A 23,546-nucleotide genomic window follows, 5' to 3' on the forward strand; every position below is an offset into this window, starting at 1 on the left:
ACACACACACACACACACACACACACACACACACACACACACACACACGTGCGCGATGAACTAGGGCTACAACTATCAAATCATATTTTTTTGGTTTTACAGTATTTTATTGATTAATTACAGTACACAATTTATTGAATATTTGAGAGGCGTGATCTTTTACTTATACTGTGTATATATATATATTATTTTTTCATATACTTTAAATTATTATTAATTATATTATGAGTTTTTTTATCGATTACTCTGATTAATCAGTTAATTAAATTCATTTATAATAGGCTCTGGAGAAAGGCCAGTCTCTGAAGGAGAAGACCATATCCACCCTCTACTCCTGCACCAACAAGGTGCTCCTCTACTTCCTGTCTCACCCTCGACGTTCCCCGGCGGAACAGGAAGTGGTCACCAGGACGTTGCGGGTCGTCGTGGCGCGCTGGGACGTCGTCATGGCAACGTACAACGCCAACGTGGTCTTCGTCACCTGCCTGCTGCATTGCCTGCTGATGATACGATCTGGCAGGTACAGTTACATAGAACCAGTGGTTCTCACACTTTTTCATGTCAAGGACCGCCCCAAAATGATATGTATTTCTTGGCCGCGGACCCCCATGTCAAAATATTTTGTTCCAGGGACCCCCTAGAAGCAACAATTTGAGTTACACTTTGAGAACCAATGACATACACACACACACACACGCACACATGCATGCATGCACGCAGTCGCACACACATTTACACACAGTCACACACCCCATTTCACGGCGGCCGTACCTGCGGGGGTAGTAGAGATGTCTGGGGATAATCGGAAGGTTCAGTCAAAGTGTCGAAGTGCCAATGAGCAATAGTTAAAGTCATGCTGTGAAATCTTTTCATTTAAACAAGTAGTTTTTTTATATAGGGTGCGTTCGGATATTGCACACCGGAGCGCACTCGCCTATTAGTTTGTATTGGCCAGTGCGCTCAGTGCTGTATTTCCGAACGCACCCATAGTCTTTCACTGATATATGTTTTCACAATAGCTCCTTCCATATGAATGTGTGGAACTTACCCGACACTGGCGCCAAAAATGATGCAGACAATGATGTATTTTAAAAGGAAGACGTTCGTTTGGAGGCACGGTGGCGCAGTCGGTAGCGCTGTCGCCTCACAGCTAGAAGGTCCTGGGTTCGATTCCCGCCGGGGGACGCTGTGGGTGCTGGGGGCGTGTCTTCTCCTCCGCGTCATCAGCGCCCATACCCTAGGTGGGGTTGGCAAAAGGGCCTACTCTGTGTGGAGTTTGCATGTTCTCCCCGTGTCTCCTAGGGTAGTTAATACCCTCACAAAAACATGTAGTAATCCTGGTCGCTATACCGCCTCCCCCTGGCCAGCCGGGGCGCCTGATGGAGGGGAAGGGAACTGGTTGGAATAACGTGTTCCTTCCACGCGCTACGTCCAATCAGGGAAACTCCCTCCTGTCAGGTGACAAGAAGGTCAGTTGGCTCTCATGCCTGAAGGAAGCATGAGCTCGGCCCTGGCCTCCCTAGGCTGTGGGGGACTGGTGTAATGCTGGTGTAGGGTGGGTGTAGCGCCCAGGATCACTTAGGAAATTGGCACCGGGTGAAAAAAATGGGTTACAAAAATCGCGGGATAAAAATTTAAAGATAAAAAAAAGGAAGACGTTCCATTTCTATAACAATACAACCTTTAAAACATCCTCTGTGCTAGAAGTGATTTCCCCGCCCTGAGCGCCCAGGTCACGCTTTCTAAGTCTAGAGGGTTTTCAGTGGTTAATATTGGGTGGATTCATGCTGACGTCTCTCTCCGTGTGTGTCTTCACAGCTACTCTGAAGGTTTTGGGTGTGAGGTGCAGAAGGTCCACACCCAGAAGATCCTCTCTCGCCTCTTCCCTCTCAAAACCCCTCGCTCTGCCTCCGTCAGCCACACCACCCACTCCACCACGGGTAAGCCTCACCACCACACCACCACACCACCACACCACCACACCACCACACCACCCACTCCACCACGGGTAAGCCTCACCACCACACCACCACACCACCACACCACCCACTCCACCACACCACTAGGGGTGGGACGATATATCGATATATCGCGATACTTTCTCCCGCGATAAATAATCGATATACTGCCGAAAAATATCGATATAAAAAAAAAAAAAAAACGTTTTTTTTAGTTTGTGATACGTTGTTTTTCCTACTCTGTATTTGTGTAATGATGATTTTGAACCGTTTGGTGCTATTTTATGTGTTTATGAATTGAATACAAGGACTATCGTGATATATCGTTGGTGAATTTTCATGCAATATATTGTGATATCGCAATATATCGATATTTTCAGATATCGTGATATATCGTTGGTGAAATTTCTTGCAATATATATCGAATATCGTGATATCGCAATATATCGAACATCGTCGAATATCGTGATATATATTCTTATCGTGGGCCTAATATCGTGATATATATTGTTACCGTGGGCCTAATATCGTGATATATATTGTTATCGTGGGCCTAATATCGTGATATATATTGTTATCGTGGGCCTAATATCGTGATGTATATTGTTATCGTGGGCCTAATATCGTGATATATATTGTTATCGTGGGCCTAATATCGTGATATATATTGTTATCGTGGGCCTAATATCGTGATATATATTGTTATCGTGGGCCTAATATCGTGATATATATTGTTATCGTGGGCCTAATATCGTGATATATATTGTTATCGTGGGCAGTGCCGCTTTAGACTCCACAGGGGCCCTAAGCATGATACGGGACACATGCACGTGCGCGTGCATGTTTCCCCCGCGCGCGCGCGTTTTTTTTTGGCGGTTCTGGGCGGATTGGGCCCGTTTTTTTCGCGGTTCTGGGCGGATTGGGTCCGTTTTTTTCGCAGTTCTGGGCAGATTGGGTAAAAAAAAAAAAAAAAAAAAATTTAATTTTTTAATTTTTTAATTTTTAATTTTTTTTGCGGGTAGGCGGGGCCCCACGCAAGGCGGGGCCCTACGCAGCGTGCGTAGTGTGCGTGTAGGGAGAAGCGGCCCTGATCGTGTGCCTAATATCGTGATATATATTGTTATCGTGGGCCTAATATCGTGATATATATTGTTATCGTGGGCCTAATATCGTGATGTATATTGTTATCGTGGGCCTAATATCGTGATATATATTGTTATCGTGGGCCTAATATCGTGATATATATCGTATCGTGAGGTACCCATATCGTCCCACCCCTACACACCACCCACTCCACCACGGATAAGCCAGTAGTACACTTCACCATCCACAAAGCCATCACTTGTTTAGTTGTTATTTTGTTGATATTCTGAACGTATAGCAGTGTTGATTTCGGCGACTAAAACTATGACGAAAATTGTTCGTCGACTACCTTTTTACACTGACGAAAAACTAAATAAAAACTAAGCTACGATGACTAAAACTAAGACTAAATATATTGACAATTTTGTCAACAAATAAAAACTAGACTAAAATGTTAGTGAGGGATCTAGTGGAGAAGAGATCCAGTAGAACTAAGAGACAAGTCGTTTTATGCTTGGTTGTGCTCGGGTGTTGTGCTCTGAAAATAGCCGATCTACAAGCTTCACAACGCGTCGCGCTGTGACACATTGTGAGCTTGTAGATCGGCTATTTTCAGCATGCAACCAAGTGTAAAATCAGCCATTTACGACGCCATCAAGGCACCGCCAAAATACATTTTAGTCGACTAAATCAACTGTAGATTTAGTCGACTAAAACTAGACAAAATCTAAAACATTTCAGATGACTAAAATATGACTAAAACTAAATGGAAATTTATTCAAAAGGCTATGACTAAAACTGAATCAACATTTGCTGTCAAAATCAACACTGACGTTACACAGTGGTGGAAAGTAACTAAGTACATTTACTTAAGTACTGTACTTAAGTACAATTTTGAGGTATTTGTACTTTACTTGAGTATTTCCAATTTCCAATACTTTTACTTCTACTCCACTACATCTCAGAGGCAAATATTGTACTTTTACTCCACTACAATTATTTGAAAACTTTAGTTACTAGTTACTTTTCAGATATAAACTATGATATTATGAAACATACATTAACCACTTTAGCCCTATTTTATACCTAGGCTATTTGAAAATAGCAGATCTACAAGCTCACAACGCGTCGCACCGCGACGCGTTGTGAGCTTGTAGATCGGCTATTTTCAAATATTTAGTACTTTTACTTTTGGTACTTTAAGTACATTTTGATGCCAATACTTTTGTACTTTTACTCAAGTACATTTTTTATTTTGGACTTTTACTTGTAACAGATTATTTTTATATTGCAGTATTGGTACTTTTACTTAAGTAAAACATTTGAGTACTTTTTCCACCACTGCAGTGACGTATAGGATGGTGGATATATGAAGCGCCATCTCTTTGAGTGTTTAGACCCACTGGTTCTCAAACAACTTCACGTCAAGGACCTCCATAATTCTGAGAGTGAACAAAATGTGTGTCACAGCAGAGAGTGAGCTGACGTCCTTGGCTGAGGCCTGCTGGTCTAAGGTTCTGACAGAGAGACGCCACGCCCTGGAAAACCACTATAAGATCGAGATCTCAGCCAATCAGACCGGAGGGGCGGGCCCTGTCGGCATGACGGACGTCAGTCCGCTGTGGGAGGAGATGTCCCAGAAGGCCTGGCAGATATACATAGGTGAGTGTCACATTTATCAGTAGTAGTAATCAGGGACGTGCAGAAGGATTTGGAGAGGCAGGGGTTGGAATTTCAAAAGGGCACTTTTTGGATTTTGTTTCACGGACAATTATCATACTTTTAGGCCCAAAAACCCGAAAAGGTATCACTGCGTGCTTAATGGACTCAAAGTCACGCACCCAACAAGCTTTGAACTGAGCAGATTGGACATTCCGTTCCAGAGATAATGGCCAAAACATCTTGAAAACGGCCACTTTCGCCGATTTTCGATCGCCGATTTTTGGCCATTGTCGCCCGTTTTTCTTTAATAACACGGGCTAGGAAGGTCGTACGGCGACAAACTAGATACCTGAGAAAAGTTCACTTTGAGCTGCATCCAACACATCCACTGGCATTTCCGTCAGCCTTACCGTTAGCCCGCTTGGGGCAGTTGAACTTTTCTTCCTTTTTTTATTTTCCAGTCTGGAGAGGGCACTTTTTTAGCGACGGGTAAAAGGGCAGGGGCTCAAGCCCCCTTTCATGTCTATGTGTGCACGTGCATGGTAGTAATAGATGTAGAAAGAGGATAATAATATAGTAATAGTAGGTGCAGCGGTAGTAATTGAGTACTGACATCTGATGTCAAAAACCACACCCCTTGGGTCAAAATACCATTGACTTTTTAACCCATTGCCTGCCATGGACGAGTTAACTCGTCCGTTTTTGCTATGGCCCAGCCTGCCAACGACGAGTTTTGGGCTAGTTTAAAAAAATATATATATATTTTTTTTTTGGTTTATCACAAAGGAACCAGGAGATAACGCGATGCAAAGATTTGCTGCTCCATTCACTTCAATGTTAAAAAATAAACGGAGAAAAAAAAAAAAAATCCTGTGTTTTACTATTTATTTTTGGCAAAACATGATATTTTCAATTGCCACAACTATGGAACGGATTACCGCTATCGGATAGTTTTTTTCCCCCATTCTACGAGACTCCTGTGTGTGTAACGAGGGGATCACCGTGCGGAGAGCATTCACAGAAAATATTCCTTGATTTATCAACTGAAAAAGTGCTATTTTATCCAAAGAGTACGAAAAATAAATGTCCGCCTGCAAATGGACTACAATTCTCAGGCTTAGAAATGACCCTAACAACTACATCTCCCTTCTTACACGTGCGTTAAAAGAATAGGTTAAGAAAATGGTACAGTCAGGTTGAGAATGATCTAAATGTTTTAAACCCTCTCCTCAGAGTCTCAGAGGAGCAAGGCCAGCGGCGGTGCTGTGAAGATGGCGGGTGTGATCAGCAGCGCCCTGCGCTCCGTTCAGAGAAGACTGGGCCGAGAGTCTGCCACCGTGAAGGTACAACTCACACCCCCCCCACACACACACACACACACACACACACACACACACTCCCTGAACGGGGCCGTCTAGTCCATATATGGGCAACTGGCAGCCCGGGGGCCACATGCGGCCCCCACCTTCACTTAATGCGGCCCTCAGGTTAATATCAGAATATTGATATATTATTGATTACAGCTGTTATGATTCCAAACATGACCTGCTTTAATTACTTCAGTCTATATTATAGTAGCTTAATGACTAGTACTAAAATTCTATTGTCTTTTTTTATGTCCAATGTATTTGTATTTAAGTTCATAAAGTTAACATAAGTATAACTAAATGCATTTGAAATTAAATAACAATGTTTCATTTCATATTATGCGTTACCCCCGCATAATTATGCGCCATTTTGCTGATTATGAGGTAAATTCTGCGATCGCATAATCGCATTTTTTCTGGAGGGTCTAATATATGGTTTCCACCCTAGATACATACAACTATACAGAAAGTTATGAATGATCTTTTAATTGACCATATCAGTATACTCCCCTTTATGCCATTTCCCAATACAGAGACACATTCTATACCCTAACATTATATAGTTTTAACCACTTGCAACTTGGCAACATAAAAAAAAAAAATATGAATATTATTATTTAACATTTCTTTCACCAAAATGAAATAGATAAAAATAGCTGATCTACAAGCTCACAACACACCGTGATGCAACGCGCTAATTTAGCTGTGAGTGCAGGTGTGCCTTTGGACACAAAACGTTTGAAAGCAACCACAGCGAATGTGTCCACTGTGGAAGCCAATCCACGGTATACATACACTTTTCATGTTTTTATTATTCTATGTATTTGGCCGCGGACCCCCATCTCAAAATATTTTGTTCCAGGGACCCCCCCAGGAGCAAAGATTTGAGTTACAAATGTTTGCTTTAAAAATATATATATTCAAAGATTTGCACAAATGTTCCGAAATTTTTCAAAAATAGCAGATCTACAAGCTCATAGCGCGGCACTCGGTGCCGCGCTATGAGCTTGTATATCTGCTATTTTTGAATAGCCAAAGTGTAAAAGAATGCTCTTTAGCTCAAATCAAAAAGTGACACAGATGTGTCCCAGGTCTTTATTGAGTTAGGAGGTTTCAGCCCCCGACAGCTAACGACATGCTAGCATTATTAGCTCACATTGGGTGTGTGTGTGTTTGTTTGGGTCATTATCTCCGGGGCGACGAGACGACGGCCTCTCTCTCTCTCTCCCAGGCTCCTGCAGATTGCAACTCGCTCGCCACGACAACAACAACAACAAACAAAAAAATCTTCTTCTTCCCAAAGTCACCGGGTTTTTTTTTGTGTGTGCTGTGGGCCCTCCAGCCCTGTGGGGGTGTTTGATTATTCCTTTAAATGGATTTGGATTATCACAGCTGAGCGCCCCTGAGTGGGCAGAGTAATTGATATATCTGTTTGGGCCCATCCAGAGGAACACACACTCTATCTATACAAACCACTACTGTTCTCCGCTGAAGGTTAAAGACGGCGTTTATTGTTGTCGTCCCCCCTCCGCCCCCCCCCCTCCGAAAAACACGTGGCGCCCCATCATTAGTTCCCCCACGCCGCTTAAGACGTCGCGCCATCTGGAGACGGGAGCGGGGACGTATTACTCAGGCACGCAGGCATGAAATTACCGCGTCTGTGTGTCTCTTCTGTCGCAGAAAAACCTCCACAAAGTGCATGCGTGCGGTGTGTTGTTTGTTGTCCCTTTTTTTGCCCGCAAAAAAAAGAAATCGGGGGTTTTGGCAATTATAGCCGTAGCAATCTGATGAAAACATTATTCATTTGATGTTATTCTTTATCATATCAGCCTCTGACAGGCTATCAGGGAGGGTGATGAATTGTTTTCTCCTGTGTGAAAGGCAGGGAGAGAGAGAGAGAGAGAGAGAGGTAGAGGGAGAGAGAGAGAGAGAGAGAGAGAGGTGAAGTTTGCGAGAGTGTTAGTGTTAGATCTAAATCAGTGCTTCTCAAACTTTTTGTGTCACAAGGACCACCCGAATTGATATGTATTTGGTCGTGGACCCCCATCTGAAAATCTCAAAATTATTCAAACATTTTCGATATTTTTCTAAAAAAGAAATCTAAAATAGCAGATGTACAAGCTCTCAGCGCGGCATGAAGTGACGCGCCGTGAGCTTGTAGATCTGCTATTTTTTGGGAATAGCCAACATAATAAAGTGGTTAAAATGATAGTGATGCTGTGTTAATACGTATTGAGAGAGTGTTTAGTGATATCTAAATCAGTGCTTCTCAAACATTTTAATGTCAAGGACCACCCACATTAATTTGTATTTGGCCGCAGACCCCCATCTGAAAATGTTTTGGGCCAGGTAGTCAGGGACCCCCAGAAGAGAAGATTTATGTTTTGTTTTTTTATGTAAATTATAAAATTGTTCCAAACATTTTGAATATTTTTTCAAAACATTCTAAAAATAGCAGATATGTAAGCTTGTGGTGAGCTTGTAGATCTGTTATTTTTGAATAGCCAAGATATAAATAATAATGATTGTGATGCTGTATTAATACATTTAGCTGGGGACCCCCTGGAACCCCCCCCCCCCACACACACACACACACACACACAAGGACCCCTGGGGGTTTGTGTGTTTGAGTGTGTTTGAGAACCAGTGATCTAAATGTCACTGGTTCTCAAACACACTCAAACACACAAACCCCCCGTTTGTGTGTTTGAGTGTGTTTGAGAACCAGTGATCTAAATGTCCGGTGCTCGATTGGTCAGTCCATTTAGCCGACCAATCAGCAAATGGACTCGCTAATCGCTGATTAAGCAATGAATTCCTCATTATTTTGCTGATTAATGAACGAGCCACCATTTTGTGTCATTAACCAATAAATCCTATATACTTAGATGACTGGGGGGGTCTCCTATAGGGCTCCGTACTTGGTCCGCTCCTTTTTTCTCCTGTCTACACAAAATCTCTTTCTCACAACAACGTGTCGCGACCCGTTGTGAGCTTGTAGATCGGCTCATTTCTGGGGCAATGTTTTTCCTGTGCATAAAAATAAAGAAAAAACACTTGGTATGTTGTATACACCACCTGCATTTTTTCTTCAGTGGCTGTCACCTAACTTTGTGTAAACAACTTCACAGTATATTCTATATACATGCAGATAAATACAGCAGGTGCAGCAGGTGCAGTTCAGGCATAGTAGTGCAATAGTAGTCTTGGGTCTGAGAGGCTAAATCTCATCAAACGGTGTTATGTGGCTCAAATGCCCAATAAATAATGGACCTTGATATGAAAAAGGTTGAAAAGCACTGCTTTAGATGTTGATTGTTCATTCAGCGGGAGGGGAATGGTAAAGCAACACTGTAAGGTAATGAATGGAGAGAGAGAGAGAGAGAGAGAGAGAGAGAGAGAGAGAGAGAGAGAGAGAGAGAGAGAGAGAGAGAGAGAGAGAGAGAGAGAGAGAGAGAGAGAGAGAGAGAGAGAGAGAGAGAGAGAGAGAGAGAGAGAGAGAGAGAGAGAGAGAGAGAGAGAGAGAGAGAGAGAGAGAGAGAGAGAGAGAGAGAGAGAGAGAGAGAGAGAGAGAGAGAGAGGGGGGGTTCATTCTGATGGACGGAATGTCCTCAGTCAAGCTCCAGTGCCAAAAAAGCTCCCAGTGATTTATTTCATCAGTGAATGCCGTTTCCATAATCATATCTGTGTCCTCATATTAGAAAGATAATTAACCCATTCACACCGGGAACGCATCTGGGTAACCACTTTTAACACCATTATTTTTTATATACTTTGGCTATGAGCTTGTAGATTTGTAATTTTTTTTAAATCGTGACACTTTTTGCAAATCTTTGAATATATATATATATTTGTAAAGCGAACATTTTTAACTCAAATCTTTGCTTCTGGGGGGTCCCTGGAACAACATATTTTGAGATGGGGGCCAAATACATATAATTTTGGGTGGTCCTTGACATGAAAACGTTTTGAGAACCACTGATATTATAGCAACAATTTTCAAAACACATTTAGGATTAAGAAGACATTTTGTAGAATCCCCCCAGAAGCAAAGATTTGAGTTACAAATGTTCGCTTTAAAAATATATATATATTAAAATATCTGCACACATTTTCACGATTTTTCAAAAATAGCAGATCTACAAGCTCATAGCGCGGCACTCGGTGCCGCGCTATGTGCTTGTATATCTGCTATTTTTGAATAGTCCAAAGACATTCAAAAAATGACTGCACGGATGCGTCCCCGGTCGTAATGCGTTAACAGCACTAATGATCACGTTAAGTGCATTACACATTCCACTGCCAGGGCCCGCAGAATGAAGTTGACATTATGTTGCCTTATCATCAAAGGTGGCTTATTGTTGGGAAGTCATTAAAATGGAAATGAGTGTGATGTACTGATGTACTGATGTTAATTGCGGAGGGGGGAAGCGATGAGTTATGTATTTAACCCGTTAAGAGCGGGAACACATCTGTGTCACTTTAGATTTCTTTGGCTATTCAAAAATAGCAGATCTTCGAGCTTGTAGATTTGCTATTTTTGGGAAAAAAAATGTGCAAATCTTTGAATCTAGATAAATTTTTTACTCAAATCTTTGCTTCTGGCTGTCTCTGGAACAAAATATATCATTTTACATATCCTTTTGGGTGGTCCTTGACATGTAAAAAAAAAAGTTCGAGAACCACTGATATATATTTTAAAAATGGTAGGATTTTGAAGACATTTGTAGAATCCCCCCGAAGCAAAGATTTGAGTTAAAAATGTTTGCTTTAAGAAACATATATATTCCAAGATTTGCACAAATTTTCACGATTAAAGAAAATTAAAAATAGCAGATCTACAAGCTCAAAGGGCGGCACTCGTTGCCGTGCTATGAGCTTGTAGATCTGCTATTTTTGAACAGCCCAAAGTATAAAATAATGGTTTAAGTGGTTCAAATCTAAGATGACAGATGCTTTCCTGGTCTGAATGGCTTAATGCAGCGTTTAAAAAGACAATGAGGTTGCTATCTGCTAAATGGGGTAATTAATGCTATATATTACTTATGTTTGTCCAAATGAAGGAATGAAATTAGGAGAACGACTTGCTGTTTATCTGTGGAAACACGACTCTAGTTGGTAAACTTCATTATTAGTCTCTAATATTTCTGTAATCGCTCTCTTTGTTTCCCGTCCGCTCTCCGTAACTTCTCATTTGGCGAGCCAGGCAGGCATTTTGGAGAAGCTGGTTTTTGTCTCTCCAGAGAGATAGCCTGACTCAAAGTTTGTTCCTTCCAGTTTATTTGGGAGAATTCATGGGCCACAAGTTTGTCTCGCTGTGCTCTTTACGCCACTGGTGTGTAAAGTAACTAAGTGCATTTACTCAAGTACTGTACTTAAGTACAATTTTTGAGGTACTTTTACTTTACCGGAGTATTTCCAATTGTCTGTACTTTTACTTCTACTCCACTACATCTCAGAGGCAAATATTGTACTTTTACTCCACTGCAATTATTTGAAAATGTTAGTGACCTGTTACTTTGCAGATATAAATATATTACATTATAAAACATACATTAACCACTTTAGTCCTATTTTATACCTAAGCTATTTGAAAATAGCCGATCTACAAGCTCACAACACGTCGCATCGCAACGCGTTGTGAGCTTGGGTTTTTTTTCGGTTGAAAATGTAACCGGCGGGCCGGCCCAATCGGGATTGGGTTAATCCATTATGAATCAATCGCTAAATCAGGGGTGATGCAACTTTGATGATGGAGAGGGCCACTATATTTCCACACTCACTCCAGAGGGACACATTGCATATACTGTCTCTCTGTATTTTAACTTTTTTCAGCATTCTATGTCACAGAAAAGTAGCAAAAATTTGCCGATCTACAAGCTAAAAAAAAAAAACGTAAAAATAGCAGATCTACAAGCTCAAAACGCGTTGCGGTGCGACGCGTTTTGAGCTTGTAGATCTGCTATTTTTGCGATTTTTTTTAATTGGATCACAGATCTATTTTTGATATTTTTGAATTGGAATCCTGAAAAGTTACATTTTTATTTAATTTCAAATGCATTTAGTTACACGTATTGTAACTGTTTGAAATTAAACAAATACATTGGACATAAAAAAGACAATAGAATTGTAATACTAGTCATTAAGCTACTATAATATAGACTGAAGTAGTTAAAGCGGGTCATGTTTGCATGTTTGGAATCATAACAGCTGAAATCAATAATATATCACTATTCTGAATATTAACCTGTGGGCCGCATTAAGTGAAGGTGGGGGTGGGGCCGCATGTGGCCCTCGGGCCGCCAGTTGCCCATGTATGCGCTAAATAGTCCTACTTTGGCCACGCCCCCATCTCAGAAAACGGCTGCAATGAGAGGGCTTTCAGACTGAATAATGGAGTGAAACAAAAAGATGATTCAGGCTGAGTGTCAGGCTGGGGGGGGGTCCCTGGAACAAAATATTTTGAGATGGGGGGGGGGGGGGGGGTCCTCTGACAAGTATTTAAAAAATCGAGAATCACTGATATAGCAAAAACTAAGACATTTGTAGAATGGGCTTCAGGTCTTAATGGGTTAAAAATCAGAGTTAATTCCATCAGTTTGAAAGGCCTTCCTGGGTCAGCTGTTATAGGACGATGGACACATGCTGTGTTTGACTGGTCTCTGAGCCAACGCCGCTACGCTGCCATGATGGGGCTTAAAGGGATATTTCACTTTCAAAAACATTTTGGGTAATTTTATCGTCTACTCAGGCTTTTGTGATCTCACCCCGGACAGTGTTTAAGTTGCTTGATTCAGTTTTTAGATTTGTGATTATCAGACACGCCCCCTTCCCATACAAACCCATTGTAACTTCAAACTCCATTTTTAACATGTTAGATTCATAAAAAACACCCGTCCATGGTGGAGGTGGCCGTGGTTTACCAAAAGTAAAAGTACTAAAATGTTTGAAAATAGCGGATCTACAAGCTCACAACGCGTCGCGATGCGACGCGTTGTGAGCTTGTAGATCTGCTATTTTCAAATAGCTTAGGTATAAAATAGGACTAAAGTGGTTAATGTATGTTTTGTAATGTAATATATTTATATCTGCAAAGTAACTAGTAACTAAAGTTTTCAAATAATTGTAGTGGAGTAAAAAGTACAATATTTGCCTCTGAGATGTAGTGGAGTAGAAAATTAAAAATACCTCAAAATTGTAGCAGATCTACAAGCTCGAAACGCGTTTTGAGCTTTTTAGATCTGTTACTGCTTCTTTAAATGCTTTTGAATTTGAATCCTGAAAAGTCCACAGTTTTGGACATATGATGATGTTTCCACCCTGCTCCTGGTCAGACTGAATGAAATACATGCATCATCCTTTGGGAATTGTTGACAGTCTGATACGTTTTGAGATTCATGTTTGATAATAATCGATGTAACAATTCAGTAAAGCCACATTAACCCCTGGTGTTCCTATTTTGGGACAAAATGTGTAAGTCAAGTAATTCAAATATATTTGCTGTTTGTCGTGCGACAAAATATATAAGGATTAAGTGGGTAAGAAAATGCCTGTTTTCTTTTACAAATCGTACAAACCCTGCATGCACGCACGCACGCACTCAAACAAACACACACACACACACACACACACACGCACACGCACACACACACCTACAATACCCTTAACTATAGCGTTTCTCAGTGATATTAATGTTTATGTTAATTAGATCAACACCCACAAATGATTACATTTCCAGGCGGTGTTATTGTATGAGCCGTGTAGCCACTAGCTTATTTTGCCCCGGCTGAATGCAATTTAGACCAGATGTAATTGTTTGAATGTGTTGTAATTGCATGAGGGGAGCAAACAATACCGTGATGAATATTACATCTATATCTTTGTGTTGTGTTTGCGCGCGCATGTGTGTCTGTGTGTGCGCGTGTGTGTGCCGTTTGTGTGCGTGCGTGTGTGCAGGTGCAAGGTCCCTGGAAGTGATTGCTTGGCCCGTTCTTTTCATTCGGACACCTCACGATGTTCTTTTACTCTTTCCCTCTCTCTCTCCCTCCCTCCCTCTCTCTCTCTCTCTCTCTCTCTCTCTCTCTCTCTCTCTAGGACTTTCTGTCTTGCATGGAGTCTCAGCGACAGAGAGGTCATGACATGTTTGAGAACATGAGGAGAAACAACATGCAGGTTTGAGTGGAATCCATCCTTATAGATCCACTAAAATCTATATCTATACATTCACAAAACCTGTCTGTTTGTCTGTCTGTCTGTCTGTCTGTCTGTCTGTCTGTCTGTCTGTCTGTCTGTCTGTCTGTCTGTCTGTCTGTCTGTCTGTCTGTCTGTCCCGGGCATAATTGGAGCACTGTCTGACCGATTGACTTCAGACTCGGCGTGTGTGTCGCCGATAACCCTGAGGATCTGTTGTTGTGCCGAGCGGGAAATTCCAGTTCAGACCAGTTCCATATTGTAATGGCACTGAAACAATGACACAATAACACACCAAGACAGTTATAACATAAAAGTCGTAGAGCAGTATAAATATAATGGTTAGTAAGTAAATTAATACATTTAAATAAATAAATATATAAATAAATACATTAAAATATCACAAATCCCTGGAAGATAGCTGTTTCACAACTGTTGCTGTGTTGCCACTCTGTAGTTTGGTGATGTGGTGATGTGAAGCCTCAGTTTGTCAAATTGAGACACAACTAATGACAATAACAAATTATGTCTCTCCCCTCCTGATATGGCGCCCGCTACATATACCATTGGTTCTCAAAGTGGGGTCCGGGGACCCCCAGGGGTCCTTGAGGGAGTTCCAGGGGGTCCCCTGCTAAATGATGGATAGTTAGGAACCAAATGGACCCTAATGGGTCTGTAACTCTGAGTTAAATGAACATTGATTTTACAATATGAATTGGGGTCCCAGAGATAGAAATGCCATAAAATAGGGGTCCGTAGCCTTAAGCATGTCAAACTGGGGATCCTTCAATTAAAATGGTTGAGAATTGACTGCTAGAGCTGTAAAAAATCATCTCTTATGGGGGGTCCATGGCATATCTTTTCAAATGGGGGTCCGCGGGCTAATAAGTGTCAATTTGGGGGTCCTTGACATGAAAAAGTTTGAGAACCACTGACATACGCCACAGAATCCGATGCGGCATCTACCTTTTATGTCAATGTAAGCATGCACCTAGCCTTGGATCAATACCATCTTCGGGTTTCTGATCTGGTCGGGAGGGAGGGCGTCATCAGCCGCGTCATCGGGCGGCCGGAACCAAGGGTGCCGATATCACCCTAAAATAATTCCTACATTATATACCGGGTGCTTGGGTATAATGTTACACTACATTTACACTCTCAGAGTTCATCTAGATCAGGGGTCTTCATCGCTTTTCATGGCCAAGGACCCCCTTAGCTGAGAGAGAGATGAAGCAGGGACCCCCCCACTGTATAAAAGGGTGTTACAGATTAAACGTTTTTATAGATTCCGTAGACCGCTTCATAGACGTGTTGGACAGCACTACCCTCAGTTCAAATTCATGTTCTGTTAATGTGTATTTTCAGACATTTATCCACTTAACCCATTAAGACCTGGAACGCATCTGTGTCATTTTTGATTTGAGCTAAAAATCAGTATTTTACACTTTGGCTATTAAAAAATAGCAGATCTACAAGCTCGTAGCGCGGCACGCTTGTAGATTGCTATTTTTGAAAAATCGTGAAAACGTGTGCAAATCTTTGAAACAAGACCAGGAGACCTGGTTCCATAGATATATATAAAGGCTAGATGGCTCAAGGGGGCGTCGCAAGCGTAGCTCAACCGCGGCCATCTTGCAACAGTCATTCATAACATTATGTCTATGGTGCATGTACTTTGAAATAACCATAGCGTGCTCAATTTTCATCCGATTTTCAAACGGTTTGGTGTTTTGTAAACACCAAAGATGTAGTTATGATACTGCATACTTATAATTATAATCATGTTTTTTTTTTTAAATAACATTAAATATGCAGTATCATAAATACATATTTGGTGTTTACAACACACCAACTCGTTTGAAAATCGGATGAAAATTGAGCACGCTATGGTTATTTCAAAGTATATGCACCATAGACATAATGTTATGAATGGTAATAATCTTGGGACGGTCATAATTAATAATAATTAATAATAATGATGTCATGAATAGTTCGTGACGAGAGGGGACGAAAGGGGGAAAATCTGAATGGCCGGGCTTCGCACGACGTGTGTCCCTTCTATGCCCATGTATGGACAGACTTTTTTTGGGGACAGAATCTTTTTTGGCTGGGGCCGGAGGACAAAGTGACAGACTTCTTTTTGGCTGGGGCCGGAGGACAAAGTGACCATGCCCATGTATGGACGAAACAGGTACAAAGCCTCATGTAAGCCCGACCCCTTGGGTCTGGCAAATATATGCATTTGTAACTCAAATCTTTGCTTCTGGGGGGTCCCTGGAACAACATATTTTGAGATGGGGGTCCGCGGCCAAATACATATAATTTTGGGGGTCCCCTTGACATGAAAAAGTTTGAGAACTATTGACATAGAAACATACGTTTTTCAGAATACTTCTGGATTTAGAAGACATTTGTAGAATCGGCTTCAGGTCTTGGGTTAAACCCTCAATACTCAAGTAAACTTGCCCCTTGTTTCCCTGTACGCCAAATGTCTTTGCCGAAAATAGCCGATTGAGATCTTGTAGATCTGCTATTTTCGGCTAATGTTCCCCTCAGAATAGGGATGCTAGGTTCAAGTGGTTAATGTACAAAAAAAAGTTCGTTTCACACAAAGATCTGGTGGCCCCCCTGTAGTAACTCTGAGGACCCCCTGTTGAAGACCCCTGGTCTAGATGGATACACGGTTCCTGGAGAAACGGTGTGCCGGTGCCCTCCATGTCTTTCACTCACTTTATTTTGAAGACCTCAGCTGTAGGAGGTTTTTCTAACATATATCTATACATCGTGGGAAAAAACCTTGTGTCCAAAACTGCTACCTTTCAGGATTCAAATAAAAAAGACTGCAAAAGTAGCAGATCTGCAAGCTCAAAACGCGTCGCTTTGCGCCGCGTTTTGAGCTTGTAGATCTGCTATTGATCTGCTATTGATACTCTGATCTAGATCTGCTTTTGATACTTTTGTGTGATGCTGTAGAATGATCAAGTACGGCGTTAATTTTCAAAAAAGCACAAACATTTTTATTACGGAGATAAGAGGTTTCTGCCCGAAAGCAACTATCCACCTGTTTCCTAGGCTTTTCACTGTGTTCCACTTCCTGTCTTTTGATCCAATGAAATCCAATGAAACCGGTCAGATGACTAATGATATCCAATGAAATCCGACAGGAAGTGGAAAACACACAGCCAAGAAACAGGTGAATATATTGCTTTAGTTTTGAGCAAAAAAAACTTTATGCCAAACATAACTTCGGGGGTGACAAACAGCGCCCCCTACAGGGAGGGAGGGAACACAGCCAGAAGCTTTGCCTATCATAATAACCTCTTGACGGCGTCATCGATGTCAGAGAGCTGGTCCGTGAGTTGCCTCCACTGCTCGGGATTCAAGGAGATGCCTTTCTTGCTGGGCTTCACCTCTCCGCCCGAGTCGATCCAGTACTGTCGGATGTCGATCAGAACCTTGCCTTTGAAGAGCGACACGGTGACGAACTTCATTTTGCCGAGGTGTAGCATGTCGTTGTCTTCGCCTTCGCCGCCGCCACCTTCTCCTCCTCCTCCTCCAGCGCTACCAACGGAACCTTTGGGCGAGCCGCCGCGCTTTGATGAGCTTACTTCCCTCTTGCGTTTCTTGCCGGCCGCGGCTGGTTTCTTGGGCGTGCTGCCCGTCTTCCTTTTCTTAGCTTTGGTCTCCTTGTCACTGTCCTCGCTTCCAGAAGTGGAAGACAGGACCGCCTTTGATTTAGGCATCATGGCGGGTTTATATGGATGGATTTGTAGACTTCCGATAGAAAGGAAGGAAGGAAATACTCTCTGGGGTAATAACGTCAAACCCTTTATACTCCTTCGTATAAGACAAAGTGTGAATATGGAGGATACTTCATGTGGCCACGCCTGTGACGTCACGTGGTCATGTGACACATCTATGACGTATGACTCCATATTTAACCCCCGGTCTGAGCTCCAAATTATTTCAAAAAGTATAAAACGTTGTGTCCGTGTCCTGTGTCATGTCCTGTCCTTATTGCGATGTCTTTGTATGATTGGGTGTTTGACTGATTCTTTTATTAGTTTGTTTCTGTTTTATATTGATGTGTTTTTTTTATGTTTTTAAAACCTGTAAAGCGCTTTGTGACTGTCATTGTTCTTGTGAAAGGTGTCCATAAATAAAATGTAGGGATAGTTCCCAAAACATGACTTATTTATCAATTACACACCCCATGAAGCCTTGAATTCATGGAGTTTTTTTTTTTTTTGTCGCATTCCTAAGCAGTGTTGCCAGATTATGTGAGAGAAACAAGCAACCAGGTCTAAGAAAACCAGCCCAAAAGAAGCGACTATGGGCCACATGAGCACTTTAACATATACATCAGCTATTTGAAAATAGCAGATCTACAAGCTCACAACGCGTCGCGTCGCGAGCTTGTAGATCTGCTATTTTCAAATAAAATATTGCGGGGAAATTATAATAAGCAGATCTGGCAACCCTGTTCCTAAGCCAATAATTTGATGACCAGCGGAAAGATTCTAATGTCTCCGGTAGGAGACTCAAAGTTGACACTCTGTGTCTCCTACCGGAGCCGCCGCCGGTCTTCAAATTAACACATTGCATGCCAGTCGCGTAGATCTACGCGAACCTATTTAAAGCCGCAGCGTGCCAGTCGCGTAGATCTACGCGAACCGCCGATTCCCATGTTAAGTGCCCCAGGTGCACTTTCCGAATTTTTTTGATCCATTTCCGTTTCCGGTTTCCGGTCGGAAACGGAATTATTCGGGTTCCGGTTTTTTCGATCGTATCCGCTTCCTGTCTGGGATCCTGTTTAAAACTCGATTTTCTCTGGTTGTTGTTTTTCTCCTCGCTGATCACTGTTTACCGTTCATCGGCTGTAGCTTCAAGATGGCGGCACGGATTTGGAAACTGTTTTCGCTCGCCGTTTCTCACGGATCCGCTGTGTGTTTAGAACCAAATGAACGCGCACTTTTAACTTATTTAGCGAGGTCTGTGGCGACATGAAAAAAACAAAAAAACAACAATAAAACGCTGGCACTGGTGAGTACATTATGAGATTAAACTCTGGCATGGAATGTGTTAATGACTTAGTAATGCGACGAAAACACAAAAATCTCCATGAATTCACGTCTCATGGGGTGTGTAATCGATAGAAAAAAGGTCATTTTGGGGGTGAACTGTCCCTTTAACTTCCTCTTCTCTCTCTCCTGCTAGCTGTGTTCCAGTGAGTGGGAGCGGGTCAGCGCTCAGTGGCTGCGGGTGGAGGCGGACCTGCTCCGGGAGAGGGCGGTGTTCGGCCCCGGGCCGGGGGTGGAGGCGCCCACCACCAGGGACTGGGTGCAGGACGCGGCCGAGGGGCCCAACCGCACCAGACCCCGCATCCGCCGGAGGGCCCTGAGGTGGTCCAAACAGGTACTGCACCGATTTTAACCATTATCTTATACTTTGGCTATTCGAAAATAGCAGATCTACAAGCTCATAGCGCGGCAACGAGTGCCGCGCTATGAGCTTGTAGATCTGCTATTTTTGGGAAATCTTGAAAATGTGTGCAAATCTTTCTAAATCCTAACAGTTTTTGGAAAAAAATCTTTTTGTTGCTGTAATTTCTATAAATGCTCAAACTTTTTCATGTTACGGACCCCCAAAATTATATGTATTTGGCCGCGGACCCCCATCTCAAAATATGTTGTTCCAGGGACCCCCCAGAAGCAAAGATTTGAGTAAAAAAAAAAACGCTTCAAAAAATATTATATTCAAAGATTTGCACAAATCTTCATGATTTTTCAAAAATAGCAGATCTACAAGCTCATAGCGCGGCACTCGGTGTCGCGCTATGAGCTTGTAGATCTGCTATTTTTGAATCGTCAAAGTGTAAAATAATGGTTAAAGTGGTGACACAGATGCGTTCCCGGTCTTAAAGGGTTAAGTACCAGGTCTTATGACTTAACTTAAGACCTGGAGGCGTGGCCAATGATGTTTGGCCACTCAAAATAGCCAAACAGCATTGGCCACGCCTCCAGGTCTTAAGTTAAGTCATAAAACCTGGTACTTAAGACGTGCAAAATAGAGCCCTCAGAGAGTAGACGAATGGAACCAAATGGACGCCTTATACGGCAGCAGTTTTCTTTAACTATTTCATGTCAAGGACCCCCAAATTGATATGTATTTAGCTGCGGACGGACCCCCACCTGAAGCACTGATCTAACAGACCTAATCCCCTCTGGCTCTGACAGGTGTCTGGCTCCCTGTGTCTGTGTCTGAGGACTGGAGCCTCTGAGCAGAACAACAGAAGTGGAACGGAACCTGAAGCAGGTACAGAGACACACCTCTGTTTGCAGTATACCTTCTGACCAGGGTTCTATGTGTACACAATGGACATAATAATGATAAATACCAGATCTACGAGCTTGAAGACTATTTCTCTATTTTTAATTATTTTTCAGGAAAATATTATATTAATATTAACTCATTGACTGCCAGAGTTAAACATCATGGTAAATGGTGCATTTATATAGCGCTTTTATCCAAAGCGCTTTACATAGATTGTGCATTACATTCACACATTCACACACACATTCACACACACACACACACACACACACACACACACACACACACACACACACACACACACATTCACACACCCATTCACACACCCATTCACACACACATTCACACACCGATGGAGGAGGAAACCATGCAAGACACCAACCTGCTCATCAGGAGCAATTAGGGATTCAGAGTCTTGCTCAAGGACACTTCCACACTAACTCTGGGGGAGCCCGGGATCGAACTGGGAACCTTGCGGTTCCCATCCGGCCGCTCTACCCCTGAGCCACTGCCGCCCTTCTATGGCTGAACCAAGAAATAGTTTTCTTCTTCACAAAGATCCACCCGCCGATGGCTTTAAAAGACGTAGCCGGGGGGGGAAACGCGATAATCCATTCCAAAAAAGCAACAGAAAGCAGAGAAAATGTTATTTTTCTAAATCCTTTAAAGGGACACTTCACCCCAAAAAAAACTTTGTTTCAATGGATTAGTCACCCCATGGAGACTTGAATTCATGGATATTTTTTAGTTTTTGTCTCATTCCTAAGACAATAATTTGATGACCAGCGGACCGGTAGGCAGCGGTTCCGGTAGGAGACACAACGAGTCGTTGTGTCTCCTACCGGAACCGCTGCCAGTCATCAAATTATTGTCTTAGGAATGAGACAAAACAAAAACAAATATCCATGAATTCAAGTCTCCATGGGGTGACTAGTCCATTGAAACAAAGTGTTTTTTGGGGTGAAGTGTCCCTTTAACATTAGATGGGCTGGGTTTGTTGTGATCACGTTATTTCCGGGTATACTCCTCTCCGGAAGTCATAGGATCACTCATAGTTTGGCGAACAGCGCCCTCTAGCATGAACCATTGAAAACACCACACATTCGTCAATTTGTCAATGGCAGTGTGAGCCTCGGGCCAACTGACGAGTGCACTGGTCAAAGGCAGTCAATGAGTTAATATAAAATGTGGTATTAAAAGGTCTTTAAAAGTCATTCAATTGTCACTTTATAAATATGCAGATACGCTGTATTATGTTGGTTTGTTTACTGTTGAGTGAGAAAACAATGTTGCATATTAAGCATCTGGGGACCCCCCCCCCCCCCCAATTATTCGGGGACCCCCCCAGTTTGGGACCCCATGCACTAGGATGTTTGCTATGGGTGTGTAGTCTGTGGACAAACATCTCTGTGTCCTCCTTCCAGAGCCCAGGATCCTGTGTGAGCCCGGGACCGAGGTCAACGAGGCCGACGAAACGTCCGACTGTGAGTGTCTGACCTTCTTCCCCGTCCTGAGCGAGACGCCCGCCTCCTCGTCCACTGAGGAGACCCCCGCTGAACACCCCACCTCCCCCGAGTCCTGCTCCAGAAGACCCTCCTGTCCTGACCTGCACGTCATCCTGCAGGAGCTGCAGCCTGGAGAAGAGGTTAGTGTGTTGTACTCTAGTCACCATGTGTCAGTGTGTTCAGAGCAGTGGTGGAAAAAGTGCTCAAATGTTTTACTTAAGTGAAAGTATCAATACTGCATTGTAGAAGTACTCTGTTACAAGTAAAAGTCTGGTGTTCAAAATTTACTTGAGTAAAAGTACAAAGGTATTGGTATCAAATTGTACAAAGTAGAAAGTACCCATCATGCAGAATATCCCATTTCACAAGTTTTTAAATTTGAAAATGGCAGATCTACAAGCTCACACTGTGTCGCATCGTGACGCATTGTGAGCTTGTAGATCTGCTATTTTCAATTAGCCAAAGTTTAAATAGGGTTGAAGTGGTTAATGTATGTTTTGTAATGATAATCAAAATCTACAAAGTAACTAGTAACTAAAGTTTTAAAATAATTGTAGCGGAGTAAAAAGTATAATATTTGCCTCTGAGATGTAGTGGAGTAGAAGTAAAAGTACTGAAAATTTGAAATACTCCAGTAAAATGAAAATACCTCAAAATGATGAGCTATTAGTATATAGGGTATAAGTGCTTAAAGTTGAGGACTTAAGGGTCGAAAATCCTCGCTTAGCGGCCCCTAAAGGCGGTGCTTTTTTCTACCCATCCTTCAGAGCCGTTGCCCTCTCTCTCTCTAGCGGGGGGCAAACAGTACAGAGACATCATCATAGCTCATAGACGGCCTTAACTCCTACAGTACTCACACCACTAATATTCACAATCCTAATTATCTATCACAACGATGGCCCAGCGCTGCTCTCTGAGTCTCATCTCTCCTCATTAGTGTAATGTGTTAACGCACAGCAGTGAGTGGAAAGTAACTAAGTACATTTACCCTCAAGTACTGCACTTTTGCAATTTTTAGGTACTTTTACTTTGCATCAGAGTTACATACTGAGTATGATACTTTATACTTCCACTACATCTGAAAATATTGTACTTTTTTACTTCACTACAATTATTTGACAGCTTTAGTTGCTTTGAAGATTTAGATTATTGTTATAAAAACTCTTGTATTATTTATTTTTTTTAATCTTAAAATAGTGAAAATAGTAGATCTACGAGCATAATGTGACATGTTGTGAAGTAGTAGATAGGCTATTAATTTTACTACTTTGGTGTGACACTCTTGTATGATGAAGTAGGGCATTCATTTATTAAAAAACAAGTTGAAAGGTGGAGATACAAGCTTTCTCCCCGACAGCAACGTTATGCTATTCGAAAAATGCCTCTACATGCTAAAAGCACATCATTTAGTTTGGGACAATTTTCACTACTTCTACGTATCAGCTTCT

At 42.2% G+C, this 23,546-nt stretch overlaps 2 protein-coding genes across 6 annotated transcripts in view; one reads left to right on the forward strand and one right to left on the reverse strand.

The window, feature by feature from the left end:
- The window catches only part of wdfy4 (WDFY family member 4), a 171,253-nt gene that overhangs the window by 91,805 nt on the left and 55,902 nt on the right, over nt 1-23,546 (forward strand). For 4 of the 5 annotated variants that reach the window (XM_080450394.1, XM_080450396.1, XM_080450392.1 and 1 more), the window contains exons 40-47: nt 282-520; nt 1,819-1,940; nt 4,512-4,703; nt 5,937-6,046; nt 14,165-14,242; nt 19,478-19,675; nt 20,497-20,575; nt 22,018-22,238. In XM_080450394.1, the coding sequence (XP_080306520.1) occupies nt 282-520; nt 1,819-1,940; nt 4,512-4,703; nt 5,937-6,046; nt 14,165-14,242; nt 19,478-19,675; nt 20,497-20,575; nt 22,018-22,238 (1,239 nt within the window). The remainder of the gene's footprint in view (nt 1-281; nt 521-1,818; nt 1,941-4,511; nt 4,704-5,936; nt 6,047-14,164; nt 14,243-19,477; nt 19,676-20,496; nt 20,576-22,017; nt 22,239-23,546) is intronic. The other variant, XM_080450395.1, reaches the window with a different exon arrangement.
- On the reverse strand, nt 17,569-18,006 carry LOC308099968 (uncharacterized protein; the record flags this gene model as incomplete). The annotated part of the gene is made up of 1 exon (XM_080448870.1): nt 17,569-18,006. The coding sequence occupies one exon, from the start codon at nt 18,004-18,006 to the stop codon at nt 17,569-17,571; it is 438 nt and encodes a 145-aa protein (XP_080304996.1).

This window comes from Gymnoscopelus braueri (assembly GCF_963280865.1).
Source record: "Gymnoscopelus braueri genome assembly, chromosome: 14".
Taxonomy (NCBI): Eukaryota; Metazoa; Chordata; class Actinopteri; order Myctophiformes; family Myctophidae; genus Gymnoscopelus; species Gymnoscopelus braueri.